Source organism: Camelina sativa, chromosome 5, assembly GCF_030686135.1.
Source record: "Camelina sativa cultivar CO46 ecotype springtype chromosome 5, ASM3068613v1".
NCBI classification, from domain to species: Eukaryota; Viridiplantae; Streptophyta; class Magnoliopsida; order Brassicales; family Brassicaceae; genus Camelina; species Camelina sativa.
This window is the reverse complement of record NC_141884.1, coordinates 7,616,252-7,634,321: the sequence shown is the minus strand read 5'-3', so window position 1 is coordinate 7,634,321 and position 18,070 is coordinate 7,616,252. Positions and strand designations below refer to the sequence as shown.

Genomic DNA, 18,070 nt, shown 5'->3' with positions numbered 1-18,070 from the left:
TAATTTATAAAGATCAATATAATTATCCATTTATCCATTTATACAGACTATTTTGTTTGTGATCCAATTGATAAATCTGCAGAGATCAATATAATATATTTTTTTTTTTTATGATTTGAGGTTTTTGAAAATAAAAAGAACATAATTAAACAATTGGTTTTTGTGTCTTTTAATCAAGATAAAAAATGATCCAAAAGACAAAACATATTCAACTGGAACTTAAATATAAAAATAAAATATCATTTTAAAATATCATTTCACTAAATTCTCTAAAGATGAAACCATTAGTATGAAATCTAGCATTATAAGATAAATTGATGAATGAAAACCAAAAAAATATAAGTTATCCTTGGGATTTTAAAAATTATTGAGATTGAAGAATTCATATAATTTTATAAGAAAACTAATTTAGTGTGTCACTTAAAAAGTAATATTTTTTTATATTGAAGTATTATGTGTAAGTGTTGAGTTTATATCAACAAACAACCAAATCATGTGAATTTTGATTCAGCCACTTGGTATTCTTTTTATTTTAGGTTATAAAAAATTAAAAGATTTATTTATAATTAAAGACATGTAACTCCATTTAACTCAAATGTAACTCCTATCCAATAATTGTACATTAATTCATTCCTCCTACTAACTTATTTATCTTTCAAGAGAAAATATTTTTGGTTAAATTTTAACATTTTTTATTTGTTTTGGTTGGGTAAACTTATATTCATATTTTGGTTGGCAAAATTAATATATTTCTCATGCAAAATTATTGTTTATAATATATTTCTCATTTCAAAGTTTAAAGCAATATATCATGTATATAAAAGTAAGCTTTTTGTCTCTCTTTATTGGTTGATTTTCATTTAATGTTTTCTAATTTTTATTTATTTTTTTATTTGCTTTCTAATTGCTTTAAGCAATATTTAAGACCCAATAAACACAATACATTTAACTCACACATTAAAATAAAATTATAACTGAAAATAAAATAAATTATGCATTAATCATATTCTACCACTCAATTTTATTCAAACACAATAAATTATTATTGTAACTCCATAGTTCTAAATGTAACTTTCATCATTTCTTATCATATAAATAAGCATTCTCTCAATCTATCATTCTCTCATATTGATATTCTTTTACTATCTCATTTTCACATTCTCTCATTCTCTTCTACAATACCTCAAATCATTTTTCTTTTTTTTTGTTATTTTTGATTTCTTATTTTTGTTGTATGGGTTATAAAAGACAAATGAAATATCATTGTAAATTGTTAATGCTAAATTTTAATTTTAGAGACTACATGATATATATTTTACATTGTTCTTACTTTAAAAGATTTATCTCTTTTTATCTAATTTGGATTATTATCTTATAAGTAATCATTCTCTCCTCCTCTCCCACCAATATCAAATGTTGTTATATCTCATATGTGTTGTAAGAGTTTGATTCTATATTTTAATTTAGAAAGTATTATATATATATATATATATTACATTGTTCTATTTTTTAAAGATTCATCTCCATTATCTAATTTGGATTACCATCTTATAGTAAACATTCTCTCCTTCTCTCCTACCAATATCAAATGTTGTTATATCTCATATATGTTGTAACTTGTAAGAATTTGATTCTATATTTTAATGTAGAAAGTATTATATATATTTAACATTGTTTTCAATTTTTATTTTATTTATATAAAAAAAATATTTCTTTTATATTTCTTGCCTTTCTAATCTATTCATATTTATTTTTTAAATTTGCATAGTTAAATTTAAATTCACATATGTTGGTTTTAACAAAACAATCAACTTTATTTGAGAATTAGATGTTCCTATTAATTTTTGAATGATCAATGTGTAACATATAAGCATTTTGTCTTGCAATCACAAGTTCCATTTCCATTGCTTAACTTCATGGTTAAACTATAATATATGTTGTCCTATTTGTAGGAATAACAACATACTTATTTAATTTATTTAAAAGAGCAGATGATTAATCGAAATAAACATTTATCCAAATTTTATAATTCAATCAGTGAGTGTACTTATTACTTTGAAAAACTTTTACATTGAAGTTCATCAAATCATATAAGAAAACTAAAATACTATGTCACTTCAAATGTAGAAGGAAACACTTGGTATTCCTTTTAAAAAAATTCAAAACACATATAAAAATATATTAATATTTAACTCACTTTAAAGATATTAAAGGTTATTTAACTCAAAAATAACTTCTATCCAATAATTTCATACATTCCTCCCACAAATAAAATATAAATATATATATATATATATGTTCAAGATTGTATTTAAATATTATATAATTTTTTAGTTAGCTAAATTTATAGTCACATATATACAATATATATATACATAAGAATTTATATTACTTATTAACACTATAATTCGATCCATTATTTGCTTAACTCAAAATTGGTTTCAAAGCCAACTAAAGAAAAACAAAAACGATTTTATTGATATTAGACCAAAACATGGGCATACAAACATAATCAGTTACACGGAAGATATTTTAAAAAAAATAACTTATTATTGTAACATCAACGTATGAAGGGTTTACATAAGCAGTTAATTAGAAAATCTATAATACAATAAATGTATTAGAAACAATATCAGTCAATGATAAGATTGGATCCTCAAAAGCAAGAAACAACATCTTCTTAATTCATAAAAAATAAACGCCACAATTATACACATCTAAACGAAATGATATAAACATATAGTGTATAAATAAAAGTGACGGCAAAGCCCGTATATGCCTAACTAAAACGAAATAATACAAAAGAGAAAACGAAAAGACCAAAAAAAACAAGAAAGTGCCAACTACACCACAACCCATGCGTTGCGTGGGAAAGCACCTAGTTTTTTCAAAAGGTGAGGGAGAGAAAAGACTACAAAGCTTGACGATGTCGCTACATGTAATAATATACCATCAGAAACTTGGCGATGCCTTCGAAAGATTTGGTGAGATGGGGAAGAAATTTGTATATTGTTCCCTGATGCATGCACCTATACATCTCTAAAATATACTATAAAGGAGAAACAAAAGAGATTGTCAAAAAAAAAGGAGAAACAAAAGTATGATTTATAAACTTTTGGTTTTAACGATATAAATAAATAAAAGCAATATGCATTTCTTGATGATAAACTTATTTCCTTCAATTATGGAAATGTTTTTCGCGACCGTTTTACCAAAATTGTCACTTCACCGTTTTCCAAACTGTCTATTTCCAACAATTTTGGTCGCTTTCTCAGTAGAGTACGAAAACATTAAAAACTTTTTCATTGAAGTAGACAACTACTGAGAAAAAACGTTTATAGGTTTCTCTGCCTATAATAAGTTTAAAGAGTGGGAGGCATAATCATCATTTACTTTTTCAGTTTTTCTTATGATAGATACGATTTCAATATACGTTTTAAGTCGTGATAGATTCATTTATTGTGAAGATTCATGCAAATCTAATCCTTAAATTTGTTTGCAGTGCTATTAACGGCTTCCACAACTAGAAACCAGCTATTTTCAAATTGGACCACCTTCCATTATGCAAAACAATAATACACAAATCTAGCATAATAACTTATCAATAATACATATAGATATTCTTTTGTAATAATTGTTTGATATACATATTACGGCCTACATATTACTCCAAATATAACATATCACGTATTTACCTTTTTTACATTTCAAATTTTCACCAAAAATTGAAAGGAAACTGCATAAACGCTACTACACAACTATATGATAAGATGTGCATATATATTTATATTACTCAACTTCCAAATGTTTCCCCTGATATATGATACAAAACTTAATATAATTTCTTGTCCAACTACATCTTTACAAAATTATAGATATTTTTCTTCATATATATATATACTAGAAAGTAGCCCACGCGATGCGTGGATTATGTATGCATTATTAATTTGAAATAAAGAATCAAGTTTATATTCAATTGTATATGAAATGTACATGTAATTGTTCATATATGTCTTGAAAATTAATTTTCATAATATTACGATTTAATATAATATTTTAATATATAAATGTTATTTAATGCTTCATAAAAGAGTCATTTTGAGATAGAGAAAAAAAAGTTAAATTACACAGAATTGTTAAAAATATTTAGACAATATGTTACTATAATAATATAAAAATAATCGTCTTGCTGATGGATTAGCAAACTATGCTTTCTCATTGCAGTTAGGTTTTCATTCTTTTGATACTGTGCCGAGTGGGGTTGAATTGATTCTTTCGGGTGATGTCCGGGGAGTTGCTGCTCCTCGTCGGATTTGTTTGTAATTTTCAGTTTGAATAAATAAAAGGAGACTTAGTCTCCTCTCTTCTACCAAAAAAAAAACTATAATAATAGGACCATTGTTTTAATTACCAAAAAATCAATTTAATTTTGTCTTTTCGTTAAGTAATTAAGGCAAATTATATTTATTTACATTTTTGTCTTTTTTGGAAAAAAACTAATAAGTAGTCTAAAAATAAAATTGTAAGACCTTACCATTTAACTACTTTGATAGATAATTTAATGTTGTTCTATATATTAATTTTACTTTCATCATCTAAAATTAATACTTAACAACAAATAATTTTAAAAGAAATACTCTCTCTTGTAATCCATTTTCAATAATATCCTTGTATATATACAAAATAACTAAATTCTAAACTCTAAACTTCAAATATTAAACATTATCTCTCCATCACTCTTGAATGAACTTGCCTCAACTTTTTTTTGTTTTGTGAATGATTTCGTAAATAAAAATTTGACTTTTACAAATTTTATACCATGGAGTATTGATGTATCATTTTTTCTATTGATTGCTTTTTTTACGACTCACCTCTGTATAATTAAATTTTATTTTGCTCGGTCCAAATGTTTGAAGTGCCTTTGATATGCCTCCATCTTCATGGATAGTGATTCTCCACAATCCAGCTTGGCTAATATTGTAATATGAAACAAAATTCCTTTCATCCAACAAAATGAAAATATTGCCACAAATCATAATCCGGCCTTCTTTCCATTTATCATTGAAAATTTTAAACAGTACATTAGTTTAAAAATTATGTGGGACTGTATTAAATGGTTATATTAGACAATACTCCCTCTATTCCTGATTAATCCATATTTTAGGATTTTTAAACATATTAAGAAAACATAATAGAAACTGACTTTAGTTGCATTATTTTTTTTCGATTAACAAATTTCAATCAATAATATTTAGTTTCTTTTTTGAAGTTTACAATTTGTCCCTAATTACTTATTAAAAATATATAGAAAACCTAAAATTTGTTTTTTTTTTGTGCAACATTTTTTCTCTCTAGAAAATTGATTAATAAGGAATGGATGGAGTAGATTTTAGTGAGGAAAATTAAACATACTGTTTAATGGGACAAAATTATTTTACAAAATATACCTTGTCAATGCATCTATGTAACTATTCTACCAAAATAAAATGCATCTACGTAACTATAAAAGTTGAAAAAGACTTGGTCATGTTTTTCACTCTTCTTCTCATCTGTGAAACACAGAACACATAACATATATATTGATTATGGAGAAAAAGAGTAAATATATTTTGAATAATTATAAGGACCCCTTGCTACACATCAAACCTCTATTTGATAATCGAGGATTGGAGAAGAGTACCATCATATCAAGAAACTTGACGATCTGTTTTCCTCTTGCAGCGATGATGATACGTTAGAACAGGTCTAGAATTTGAGAGTAAATTTTCCTATTTAAGTAAATGTCTACCTATGGCTATATATACGTACAATACTATTTGAATGTTAGATAGATGTTACTCTTAGGTTCAAAATATTTTATTGACAGTTACAAATTTGGGAATTATGGAATTTGGTGTCATAAGTTTTGTAACATAAATATTTGCAACATAAATCTTTTCATTAGATAAAATACAGTTCAATGTATGGTTATTGAAATTATAAAAACGCATCTCTCTTTAATTCATGGTGAAAGAAATTTGTAACCCGCTACATGATATTAAATATAAAATTTCAATATATTTTCTATATAAGAAATAATCAAACTTAATAATCAAACTTAATGATTGAATTAATGCTATTTTAAATATGTCACTTACAATTGTGTAATGAAATAAATAGATAGAAAATCAAGGAAAGTCAACATCTATCAAAATTTTCTTATATATATATATATATATATATATGAGTTTAAACATGACAACAATTCTGATTAGCTCTTGATAGATCAATTTTATGTTGATATGTGCATTGATATGAAAGGAAAAGCTATTATTATGTAATTTATACATTATTATGTAATTTATCTAAATTTAATAGGATTTAAGTGGAACTGACTAACTTTATTGCCTACTCAATTAATGAAAGAAAAAATTCTATGATTTTAAAATGTGTAATAATTAAGGTTTATAAAATTACATAGAGGTATAATCATAATCATGTATTTAAACTATTTCATTTCTCATCCAAGATATGGTTTTTGTTATGATATTTTTTTTATTATAAAATAGTGTGTATTTTTTCACTTTAAAGGATGGAAGACAAATTAAATAAAATGTGTAAAACAGATGTATCAATTATCAGTTATTTATTAGTAAATGGTATAGAATATTAAATTTTGTATCAAATATATAATATGAGATTTTATTATAAAACAATCTGATTTTGTATGACAAAAGAACTTAATATATAAAAGTATATATAAATATATATGTCAGTTGTACCAACTGGATAAGAGAAGTATGATTATTTGAAATTGAAAATAATATAAATTTGTTGAAAAGAAAATGGAAATAAAGAATGACAGGTGTCACTAAAATAGAATGCCAAATGTTGCAATGTGAGTAAAAGTTAGAAAAAATCTTCTCACATTATATAAGATATATATATATTTTTTTTTGCTACATATCTATGAGAATGTAACAACATTTTTTTACATTTTTTTGCAAATGTAACAACATTGCTTTAAGCAAACTAGCACAACAAAAATTAAAGACTTCATAACATTAACATAATAATATCTTCTGCCATAACATAGGAATAAGAACAAACCCATAAAGGATCATACATTATATTACATATTAGTCCTTGAATTTCAAAATACTTATGGAGCATAGTTGCAATGTGAGTAAAAGTTAGAAAAAATCTTCTCACATTATATAAGATATATATATTTTTTTTTTTGCTACATATCTATGAGAATGTAACAACATTTTTTTACATTTTTTTGCAAATGTAACAACATTGCTTTAAGCAAACTAGCACAACAAAAATTAAAGACTTCATAACATTAACATAATAATATCTTCTGCCATAACATAGGAATAAGAACAAACCCATAAAGGATCATACATTATATTACATATTAGTCCTTGAATTTCAAAATACTTATGGAGCATAGTGGCAACCTAAGTTTAATATCTTACATAAATAACCTTCCTCCCAAGGGGAAAATGGAGTGATCCGGTCTTCTTATTAATTCTTCAAACGAACGACCAATTCACGAACATGAAAGCTAAGCAGTGGTTTGATTCATCGTCTTCTAGAACTTTCCACACCGTTGCCTGCTCGTAAGACACCATCCTTCCCATGCTTGATGCACATACTCCCGCCGGAAGATGAGCATAGCCCTGTCAAACAAAATCAAGATTTCGAGTTAAACATCAATTTTCCAAGAACATGGCAAAAGTTTCCCAAGAAAAGACAAACACCTGTTGCATGATCTTGGGGAACTCAGAGCAAAGAGCTTTACGACCAGATTCATCGAGGGTCTTGTCTAGCATTATGTCTTGAAGGGCTACAAGAGTAGTTTCCAGCATGTCTAAACCAGTCTGGTTTGCAAATGTGAAAACCGGTGAAGCCTGCAGAAGAGAGTGTCACTTGTCTCAAAAAATGCGAAACATGTCTCACAGTCTCAGTCACTAATGAGAAATCTGAATCTGAGCCCTAGTCACTTACATTTGTTTTGAGGGAGCAGCACAAGATTGCGTCAGTGTGATTCCACAGCTGATGGAGCAACCTGTCACCACTGGTTTGAGAATCAGAGCCAAAGAGATCTGCACCAGTGTGAAGGCTACAAAACCAAAAAAAAAGAAAAGAAGAGAGTTTCAGATAAATGATCCACAGATTATGTAAACAAAAACAACCTAGATCGCTAATAAGTACCTGTAACTCCGTGAGATCCAACGGACTAGAGTGAGAGCTTCAGGGGAAGTGGGAACAGAGATTGGACTGATACTGGAACCAGGACGAGGAGCAATGGCTAAAGCAACCCTCTGAATCGATCCTACTATGCTTCTCACGTACTGACGTGCCATTGACGCAACACTATCTCTTGAATGGTTATCAAATGTAAACTGGAATGCTATGGTTATTACCGACCTAAAGTTACAGCCATTTGGGTCGGCTTCACCAGCTTGACGTGTGGATCCTTCTAACGCCGAGGCTAAATCCAGTGTACGGTTTGCAGTTGCACCGTTCTATATGACAGTAAAAATCTGTTAGAATACTGCATCAAGAATAATAATACATAGTGATCTTTAAATGGCTTTTAGATATATTACCGGAGTTGATTTATGTTCAAGAGGTATGACACGAAAACCAGATGGAAGCAAAGGTGCATCATCAGCAAATGATTCGTCTATAGGGGCAAAGACAAGCTGTGCACAACCTCCAACCACATTTTCATCAACACCACTACAAAGCTGCAAAAGAATCAAGGGTCAAAACATATGAAGAAGAGAACCAACCAACGAACTGAGAAACTTTGGATGTGAAACTATGAAGTAAAACCTGTAGCAAATACATATCCCGAGCTAAACCCATGTCTTCAGGTGAGTAAGCGTGACCTTCAAGTCTAACCACCTCAAGAGACTGAAACAAGTAATTCAAGAAATGTGTCAGGTTTGTAAAAACATGTTTAGATAACAGAAAATGAAGCTGCATATTCTTTAGTACCTCTTCATGTTCAACTGTCTGCGCGAGGGGGAGAATGACTTGATTACTTGGGAACCCACCAGCTCTAGCACAAGGAACAGCAAACGGACTTGCTCTAAGCGATGCAGCAGCATAAGCATCCACACCATAATCAGCCCATTCAGAGCGGTGTTCTCTAAGGAATCGAATCAGCACAGCAGGAGGAACATTCTTGATGAAAGTAAGAGATGCAAGTTAGTTAGATAAAGACTGAAACAAAAGATAAGCTTTTCCCATTATCAAATCCTTACGATATGTACCTGAAGTAACATAGATGCCTTGGCACAAAGCACGCCACTACCAAAGCTCGGAAGGAAGGAGTTACCGTACTGAGCACCACCAAACTTCCCAGGGGACAAGTTTATCATAACAGTAATATCCTCTGCGCCATCACTACCCATTGGCGTCCATCCATCATCCACAAAACCATTAACAGCATCATTGAAACCCCTGGAGTACATCCAGTTAGAACAATTAGAATAATGAAAAGAAAACTTGGCAATAATAAGACTATTCAAGTCAAAGAAGATACTTACCGACAGAGTCTTTGACTGAAGGTTCTTAAAACTGCAGGTTGACGTCCTCCACCATACTGAACTTCTCCACTTGTCTCTTGTGCAATTTGTCTCACATGTCTCAGAGCCTGAATTAGAATCCAATCATAAGAAACAGCAGTATCCCAAGTTGTCCAGGTCACTATATACTAAGGAATAAGGTTACTTGAACTTACAGCGACAGTCATTTTCTGAGCAAGAATCTTGGAAGATTCATAGAGAGGCCTCATGACTTCAGGGACACTCCACGCCTTACAAAAACCAGAAAACAAAGTCAGGAACATATTATTAAAGAGAGCTGATATGTTTAGACTTTAGAACCAATTTGAGTTGTCACTTCACTTACATCCAAATCAACATGATCAACAATGTGGAGAATGGAACCACCACCCTCACAAGGACGGATAAGAAAACCGCTTGGTCGCATTTCAGCTCTCACAAAGCTTGAAGAAGGTGGTCCAGTGGGGCCACCAGTTGCAGAAGTAAGAGACCTCTCACAAACCTGAAGACAGTGAGTTAGTATTAAAATAGAAACAACAAAACAGAAAAGAAAAAAACAGATCCAAGAACTCACCACATAGCTTCCATCTTCTAAACAAGTACTATATCTCAGCGTCCAAAAGTCACGAGCAGCTGCCAATGTTGTCGGAGCATACATCTGTGTGTATATAAGCTCGATAGTCCCACCGTTTCCAGCAGGTATCACACTCAGAGTATCCACACATCGACAATCACGGAGCCAAGATGGACGATCTTTGAGGATTTCAGCGACCTATAGTCATTTTTTAAAAGTCAAGATTATATATTTATCCTGATCACAAACACAAGCCATAGAAGAATGTAACAAAACCACACTTATACCTTCATGGGTTCTAAACTCACGAGACCGCAGGCACGTGCTGCAATTCCACTGCAGTTGCGGGAAATAGCGACGATGCCAATAGAATCCGGACCAGGCTACACCAGCAAAAGAAGGTTCAGTAAATAACCAATATAAAAAATTCATCTTAAGACATCAGATTTCACAACTTGAGGTGTGTTTTTTTTTTACCTTCATCCCAATCATCTGCACCCAGTCAACAGCAGTTCCTGTAGCCTTGGAAAGGAACTCTGCTAGGGCCTCCTCTGCTATAGAAAGGAGACTAAACAAGAAAACCATATAAGTTGTCATATAGATTTCAACAAGATGAGGGACATAACAAGCAGACAAGAAAAGCTCACCCAGCTGGGTTGTTAGCATCTCGTTGGAGATGCTGAGGATTTGGGTTTTGCTGTTGATGTTGCTGACCACTCACGACCACAGACTCACAGCTGTTGTCTGTGGTCGTCCCAGAAGCCTGCATTCCAAAAAAGATAACAACTTGTAAACAAAATGATTCATATATAATAATAATATATCACACAGATACTAATAGAATAGAGAAAGAAAAAATAATGAAGACTTTACAGTGTGGAGTTGATGTTTCATGTGGCCATTCTCATAGACCAAGTGGGAAACTTGCTTCTGCAAACGATCATTCTCTTCCATCAAGAGTTTGTTCATAGCATTGAGCTTTCTGTTCACTGTTTGAAGACGAGCAGCTTCTTTCCTCTGCTTCTCTCGACATCTTAAAATCAAAAAGAAGCTTCATCAATAAACCAACAACAACAAAAAAAAAAGCCAAATGTGTATGTATGATGTGAATAAATATGTTAGTGGATGAACAGAGACAGACACCATTTGGCTTTATAAACACATCCAATGATATAAAGAAGAAAAGATAATGTAAAATTTTTACCATTTATCATTATCATATTCTCTGTTCTATAACATATTAAAGCTTTTGACAGAAATAAATGTAAAGAGGAGAACGCATTCAAAGACAATTTGATTAGATGTCACTTTCTTGAATCTAGATTTTTTTTTTTCAACTGTATATGTGTCAAAGCGTAAACAAAACTTGAGAGATTTGTAAGACATGGATCTGCACTAAAATCTGAAACATAATCATTCATCACTACTAAGATCCAGAGAAGAACTACCCAAATATTACTAACTTTACTAAGCAGTGAAAAATATAACATTTAACATTATCATATACTCAAATACAAACAAAAAGTAATAATCTTTTTATTAAAGAAATAAGAAGAAGAAGATGAATTTAAATCACCTGCGGTTCTGAAACCAAACTTTGATCTGTTTAGGCTCGATGTTGGAGAGGATGGGACATTCTCGTATGAGTTGCTGTCTTCTCAAAGAGCTGGGCTTAGGGCACTCAGTGTAAACTCTCTCAAGAGCTTCCACTTGTTCCGGCGTGTACCTCACATACTTGCCGGAATCCAACCCTTTATCCGGCGACTCTCTGTTCATCGTGTGGACCATCATCATAGCTCAAAATCTAAAGTAAAAGAACTTGAAGAAAGAAATAAAAAGGAAGAAACTTTCAAATGGAGTGAAAATTCGAGGAAATACTAGGTTTTTTTTTATTGTTGCTGGGTTCTTTTCAAGGGTAGGCTCTCTGAGTAGAGAGAGCCTCCACTCACGTTCATGAGATAATGGTGAGAAGAAAAAAGGAGTTTGGGGGGAAAGAAAAAAAAAAAAAAAAAAAAAAGTTTAAATTTTTATTCCTTTCGGTTTTATTTGTTGTTGTTTCTTATAAGCGCAGCGCAAGACAGAAAACGCCAGAGAGAGAGACAATGGCTGAGAGAGGAAGGAGAAGAAGATAAGAGGAGGAGCGAGAGCAAGTTAAAAGGAAGCAAAGTAAGGGTCTTTATCATCTCTAGACGCCAATCTCGAGATCCTTTTAAGACAATGGTCCAACCACAAATATTCTTTTTTTAAATGTCTGTAAAAATAAATTACCTTTGTTTTTTTTTTTGTGTGGCGCTAGAGAAGACTAGCACAACAACATAAAGGAAGATTAAAAAAAATTAACTAAGCAAAAAGTAAAAAATAAGCCAGGTGGGTTGAATTTTATAAAAGCTTTTACTTTTAGGGTTCTCTACTGCAAGAAAAAAAAACACATTTTTACAGAGTAAATTAGTAACATAATGTTGCAATGGAGTTTTTGAATAAATGATTTTGTTATTTACAAAATCAAGTATGTTGAGTACTAATTATTAGATAAGTTTTATTATGGTTAATAAATTAAATATTCTTGTTTATGCAATTAAAGAAAATAATAAGTAGGATAGGAGTAATTAAAAGAAGGTGCAGGATAAAAAAGGGGGAAAGACAATAAAGGAGAAAAGCCAACACACGCAAAACAGTCTCTGCAAAACCCATCTGTTTTAATTTTCACTCTACCCACAACAGTAATGATAAAAAAAAAATAAGTATAAAATAACTAACTTAATAAGGATGCAGAGAGACAGGCCAATCTTTGTTTTTTACTTTTTTGATATTATTATTATATTTTATACAGAAGTATATGAAACTGTTGTCAGAAGAAACGGATATTTGACGAAATTGTTATTTTGCTAACTTGGGGAATAAAGAAAAATAAAGAAAAAGAAAAAGAAAATTAAGCTGTTGTCTTTAGCTCTCTGTGAGAAGGACATAACATAAGTTTGTTTATCTCTCCTCTTTCTTCTCTACTGTTTCTGTCTGATTGTGCATCATGATGGTGATGCTGATGTTTATACATGTTCATGTATATCATCATGTGTATATGTACGTACATCTTTGGATGCATTAGGTTGATGATGAGATACTGATGAATGATGATGATGCATGCATGCATGAGGAAAATTGTGTGGGAAAATGTTTACTAACGCGCGTGAGAGGCGTGAACGGGTGGTGCGGCTTTATTATAGACATGCCTTAAATTCAGACTTTTGTGTGTTTAAAATATTGTTTTACGAAAATATAAAAACAGGCTTATTATTAGTCTATAATGGAAACTAGTATTTAATATATTTTGATTTCATTTTGATTCTTGGAATATAAAAAAAAAAAAAAAAAAAGGGAGAAGAGAGACAAGTTTGGCATTGGTCAGTACAAAACTGTTTAAGGGTTCTGTAACGAGTTGTACAAAATCAATGTTCGGACAAACGGCTAACTTCTTATAACACTACGGTCATACGTGTCTATACGGTAGGACAAGACCAAATACAAGTAATTTTGTAGTATTATTTATATACAGAGAGAGAGAGAAGAGGAATAAATGAAGCTAGGAAGAGGTCATGTGAAGTCTCATCATGAGTCCAACTTTGTGCATGCGCTTCGATTTTCTACATGGCAGATACCACCCACGTAGCCCCCCTATACATATACATACATACTCTCCCTTTTCTTCTCTAGCTAGTGTTGTGTGCGCAATTAACCATTTTATTTTTATTCTCATAAAAAAGATTACAACTACTTTTCTCCATCGAATACACGCAAAATAAATTCTTTTCAAGTTTTATCCTTTTCATAAAACGCCACTCAAACATTATTAAAACTACACAATAATATTACGAGGTTACTTCTCGCGCCACTCAAAACATTTCTTTTTGAGTTTTGAGTTTTCTTCTCTCATCACGCGGCATTTTTACTCTTGCATTTGCAATTGCATGTACACCATTTTCATTTTGAACTATGGTCCTATAACCTTATACAAGTATACGACCATTTTCATTTCATTTTACTCTTTTCTCGTAATATCGTCTTTGAACTATGGTCCCTAGTATAACCCATGGAATGTATTGTAACTGTTTTTAGAGATCACAATAATTAATAACGATTAAACATAGATCCTGTTTTACGTATTTTACTCTCTCAAATACAAAAACCCGTGTAATAAGTAATCAGCAAATTGTATTTTGAATGTTCCCTGTTTCCTCGGCTCGAATCCTCTGAAAGGGAAAGAAGGGATACACCCATAACGCATTATACATAATGCAGTGCTCTTTAACCCTCTTTTCTAAAAGGCTTTGGATGCTTTCATAATAAGGAAAATAAAGAAACCATAAATAGAGTGCATAGTTTGGTTGCTGGAGAAAAAAAGAATGTCAAACCTTTTAATTTGACAATATCTATCTTTACAAAATAATAATTGGCTTTGTCCTATATATATATTTATTTGTTGTGCCAACTTTTTATTTTTAGCAAGAGGCATGGAGCAAGAGAGTACCCCACTGGGCCAAGTCCACTCACTCTTGTTCCCATGTCACACATTGCTTGATTTCCCAAATTTACAATGTTTTTTTTTTCTTCTTCTTCTTTTGTTGGTGTCATTTTCCACCATTTGTATACTTCCTTTTAGAGCTCCATTATAGATCTATCTTGTTTCACATGTGATTTTGCTTTTTTTTTTTTTTTTGTCAATAGCATGCATTATATATCAATATGAATTCGGTTTCGTGACTTAATTATGTTTATAAAGGTATTTGAATAGTCGATCCTAACAAGATAGACCACCAAGTAAAATGCTAATTTCCTAACGCGGAAGGTCAGTCCAATAAGGTTGAAAGATAATATATACACAGAAGTGTACTAGCTATAAACTGAGATATACACAATGAGTGCAATCTAACATCTAATTTGGAGTCAAACTAATTAGTGCAGTTGAACTGAAACTTATTTCAGAACCCTACATTTATACTTATGGAATGGCCTAAATTTTCATCTCAAATATAGTATATAGTCATCACTTATCAGATATCATTGAGTGCAAAAATATATATGAAAGTTAGGGGGATCGTATCGTACCATCATTAAATCTAATCATTCTACATGGTATCACCAACACAATATCATTGGTTAGAGTTAAGTCGAAATTAGAGATCATCAGTTTTCCTTAAACATATTTTCTCTATAGTCACTACAAATTTTACATATGGATCTGCAAATTCCAAACTTTGGCTTAATTAAGACTAGAATCTTTAACTACGGAATAAAAAAATAAAAACCAATGGCCACCTTTGCTACAGATTACAACATATTAGGTTACTAATTTGGTTTAAACTCTTGCTATGTGGGCTGTAAAACAATATACGACAATAAAGCACCATAATAGCTAATCAAACTTATTAAAGTAAACCAAAAACAAAACATGGATTTACTCCATAAATGGGAAATCGATGCAGCAATGATATTGAAATCACACACTCAATGAAAGGAAAAAGCACAAGTGTCTTTTTATTCCACTCTTTGGAACGAAATGAAAGTTTTATTAGAAGAAAAAAAAAAGTCAAATGAAAAGCCCTATTTTTGTCACAATTGTGTTCTTCTTGCTTTGCTTCAATCTCACATCTCTTGTTGATCTATTTGTGTTAAAGGCGAGAGATTAAAGAGGTGGAGAAAGGGACCCATGCATGGGCATGATAGAGGTGTAAAGTCAAGCATGGATAGAAAGGAAGGCTCCAAGTTTGATAGGCTGCTCATGCATATATTGTTTTGATCATATTAATATTCATATATATAATTTAATAATTATGAGTGGGATTAAAGTTTGTGATATTACTCGCCATGAGGTTTAAAATTGAGCTTATAAAAGACGTTCCACAAATATACAATTTTTCGATTACGTCATATGACAACATCGAGTTTGATTTTGAAGACTTCTGATGAAGAAGATGGTCGTTTTAGGGTGTGATCCGTTTTACTCAAAAGATTATACCATTCAATTAAATAATGGATCCGTACGTTACTTAAATCTTTATATCTCAACCAAGTTAGATAACAATAGCTGATTATGGTATGATGGATCAGTATATATATGATCTATCGATCGAGAAGAGCTGAACAAGAGATACCGAGTTGATTTCAATTTTTAATTTTCCTTCTAGTATCTTTTTATGTACACACTGTGTGTGCAACTCACATTAGGAAATAGTTATTAGCATCAAAATCTCTACATTCTAAACAGTCTATGGCTAGAAAATGAAGTACATTAATAAGATACTTGTAAAATATAATGGGACATTTTATCAAGAAAAAAAAAATGTAACGGGACAAATAATTGTGATATGTATATATACAACTTACAAGTCAGAATCCGAGTTCTAGCAAAATTAGAGATCTAAGTACAACTTTTTTTAATACCAATATAACACAAAATCGCTATATATGCCAATAGTTTGGAATAGTGCTTTGAAAGAAAAAACAGCTTGAAATAGTGGTGGCTTGATGAAAAGGGAAGCGGCCTATAGCTAAAGGAATGTAGTAGACCTATTCATATGTTAGTCCCACACTACACAAAGCCATTGAGAAGAAGAAAAATGCATCATACTATGCTCTCTTTTCCAATAAAACTTTCCTGCAATCATTCCCTATTTATATATGATACGAGTTATACATCTTCGCACACACCACGCATATGAACCATACATTTTTGTTCACACACGGAAACCACTCAGTGCATATGCGTGTATGTGACCTTACCAACAACGCATAGATCTTTTGATGCTGCAGTCGCCATTTGAAAACATTCCCAAAATATTTTGTTATATATATTTTCTAATCATTAAACATTATATTTTAACCTTTTTTAAAACCTTTTCTAAAAGGATTCTTTTTCAAATCTTAAGAATTCATAAATTCACTATTACTGCGCCTAAAGAAATTGTTAAGAGATTAAAACCATTCCACTGAATACGTACTAATGAAGCGTGAGATTAAAATTCATTAATTTCCAAATGCGGTTAACATCACAAAAACTGATATTAATGGAAGCCGGCCCCCAGTGAGTAAGTACTGCAGGCACGAACCAACAACCACCATTACTCTGTTCATTACATGGAAGTCGGACACGAATCTAGGAAGAACCCATGAGAACAACACCAACATATGATTACACACTTATGTGCCAAATTTTGATCAGAAGAAAACGTACGTCTCATGGTATGACTTTGACATGATCTGTGATTCTGTGAACATATACGTATGTTTTAAGCTTATGAGAACTTTCATATAGTAGTAATTGTTTGCTATTAAGGTAAGTCAAAAAAATTTCCTTCATATATAGAGGCTAGAGAAGGAAACGCATGTGTGATGTGTCAGTCATTATTTTATACATACGTTGGTTACTATGTTTTAAAAAGTCTTCGAAGATTTTACATCAACTTGTAAACTCCAAAGAGACAGTAGCTAAAGCGCAAGCCAACAACCCAAACTTCAGCCAGAAGCTGTCTGAAAATCAAAGCAATGCTCTTAAGGAACCTTGTTAAATTAAGGTTTATATAAAAAGAAATAATGGAAAAGGCGCAAGAGAACAAAACATGACTTCAGACATATAAATTGTCTGGAAATGAAATGATTATGCTTAGTGCACATATTAAAAGTGGCAAACTATATAAGAATATTATACCTTCTTCCTAGAACGAACCAACTAATACGATCGATGTACGTATCTATGTGCCAAATTCATTCGAACATATCTATATACCAATATACTAATATACTATATCTTAAAACATTCAATCCAAACAAAGTTTCGTCGAACTAAAACCAAATCTCTAAAAATGACATTAGAAAATTTGTACTCTTTTTAAAAAAAAAATTGGTGAATCTTTTATTTTATTTAAACAAATGAGGTTTG

At 31.0% G+C, this 18,070-nt stretch overlaps 1 protein-coding gene across 2 annotated transcripts; it reads right to left on the bottom strand.

Annotated features, from left to right (window-relative positions):
- Positions 1-7,308: 7,308 nt before the first annotated feature.
- Positions 7,309-12,340, bottom strand: LOC104786086 (homeobox-leucine zipper protein ATHB-14). 2 transcript variants are annotated; one of them, XM_010511418.3, is made up of 17 exons: positions 11,717-12,340; positions 11,014-11,173; positions 10,788-10,903; positions 10,618-10,708; positions 10,428-10,523; positions 10,141-10,338; positions 9,913-10,068; positions 9,743-9,817; positions 9,549-9,655; positions 9,273-9,462; positions 8,995-9,183; positions 8,830-8,910; positions 8,601-8,741; positions 8,203-8,516; positions 7,996-8,110; positions 7,749-7,898; positions 7,309-7,667 (listed from the first exon to the last, which is right to left on the bottom strand). In XM_010511418.3, exons 1-17 carry the CDS (start codon positions 11,932-11,934, stop codon positions 7,521-7,523), a joined length of 2,544 nt encoding a protein of 847 aa, XP_010509720.2. In that variant the 5' UTR covers positions 11,935-12,340; the 3' UTR covers positions 7,309-7,520. The 2 variants fall into 2 exon arrangements, with proteins under 2 accessions (XP_010509720.2, XP_087369440.1); XM_087513314.1 differs by having other exon boundaries at positions 9,913-10,338; positions 11,717-12,288.
- Positions 12,341-18,070: the final 5,730 nt, after the last annotated feature.

Excerpts from the sequence above, each read along its gene's own strand:
- LOC104786086 (XM_087513314.1), bottom strand. The coding sequence starts at position 11,934 with ATGATGATGGTCCACACGATGAACAGAGAGTCGCCGGATAAAGGGTTG. Across the intron at positions 10,524-10,617 it reads TGCAGATGATTGGGATGAAG|CCTGGTCCGGATTCTATTGG; the intron begins GTAAAAAAAAAA and ends TTGCTGGTGTAG. Across the intron at positions 7,668-7,748 it reads TCCCCAAGATCATGCAACAG|GGCTATGCTCATCTTCCGGC; the intron begins GTGTTTGTCTTT and ends TTTGTTTGACAG.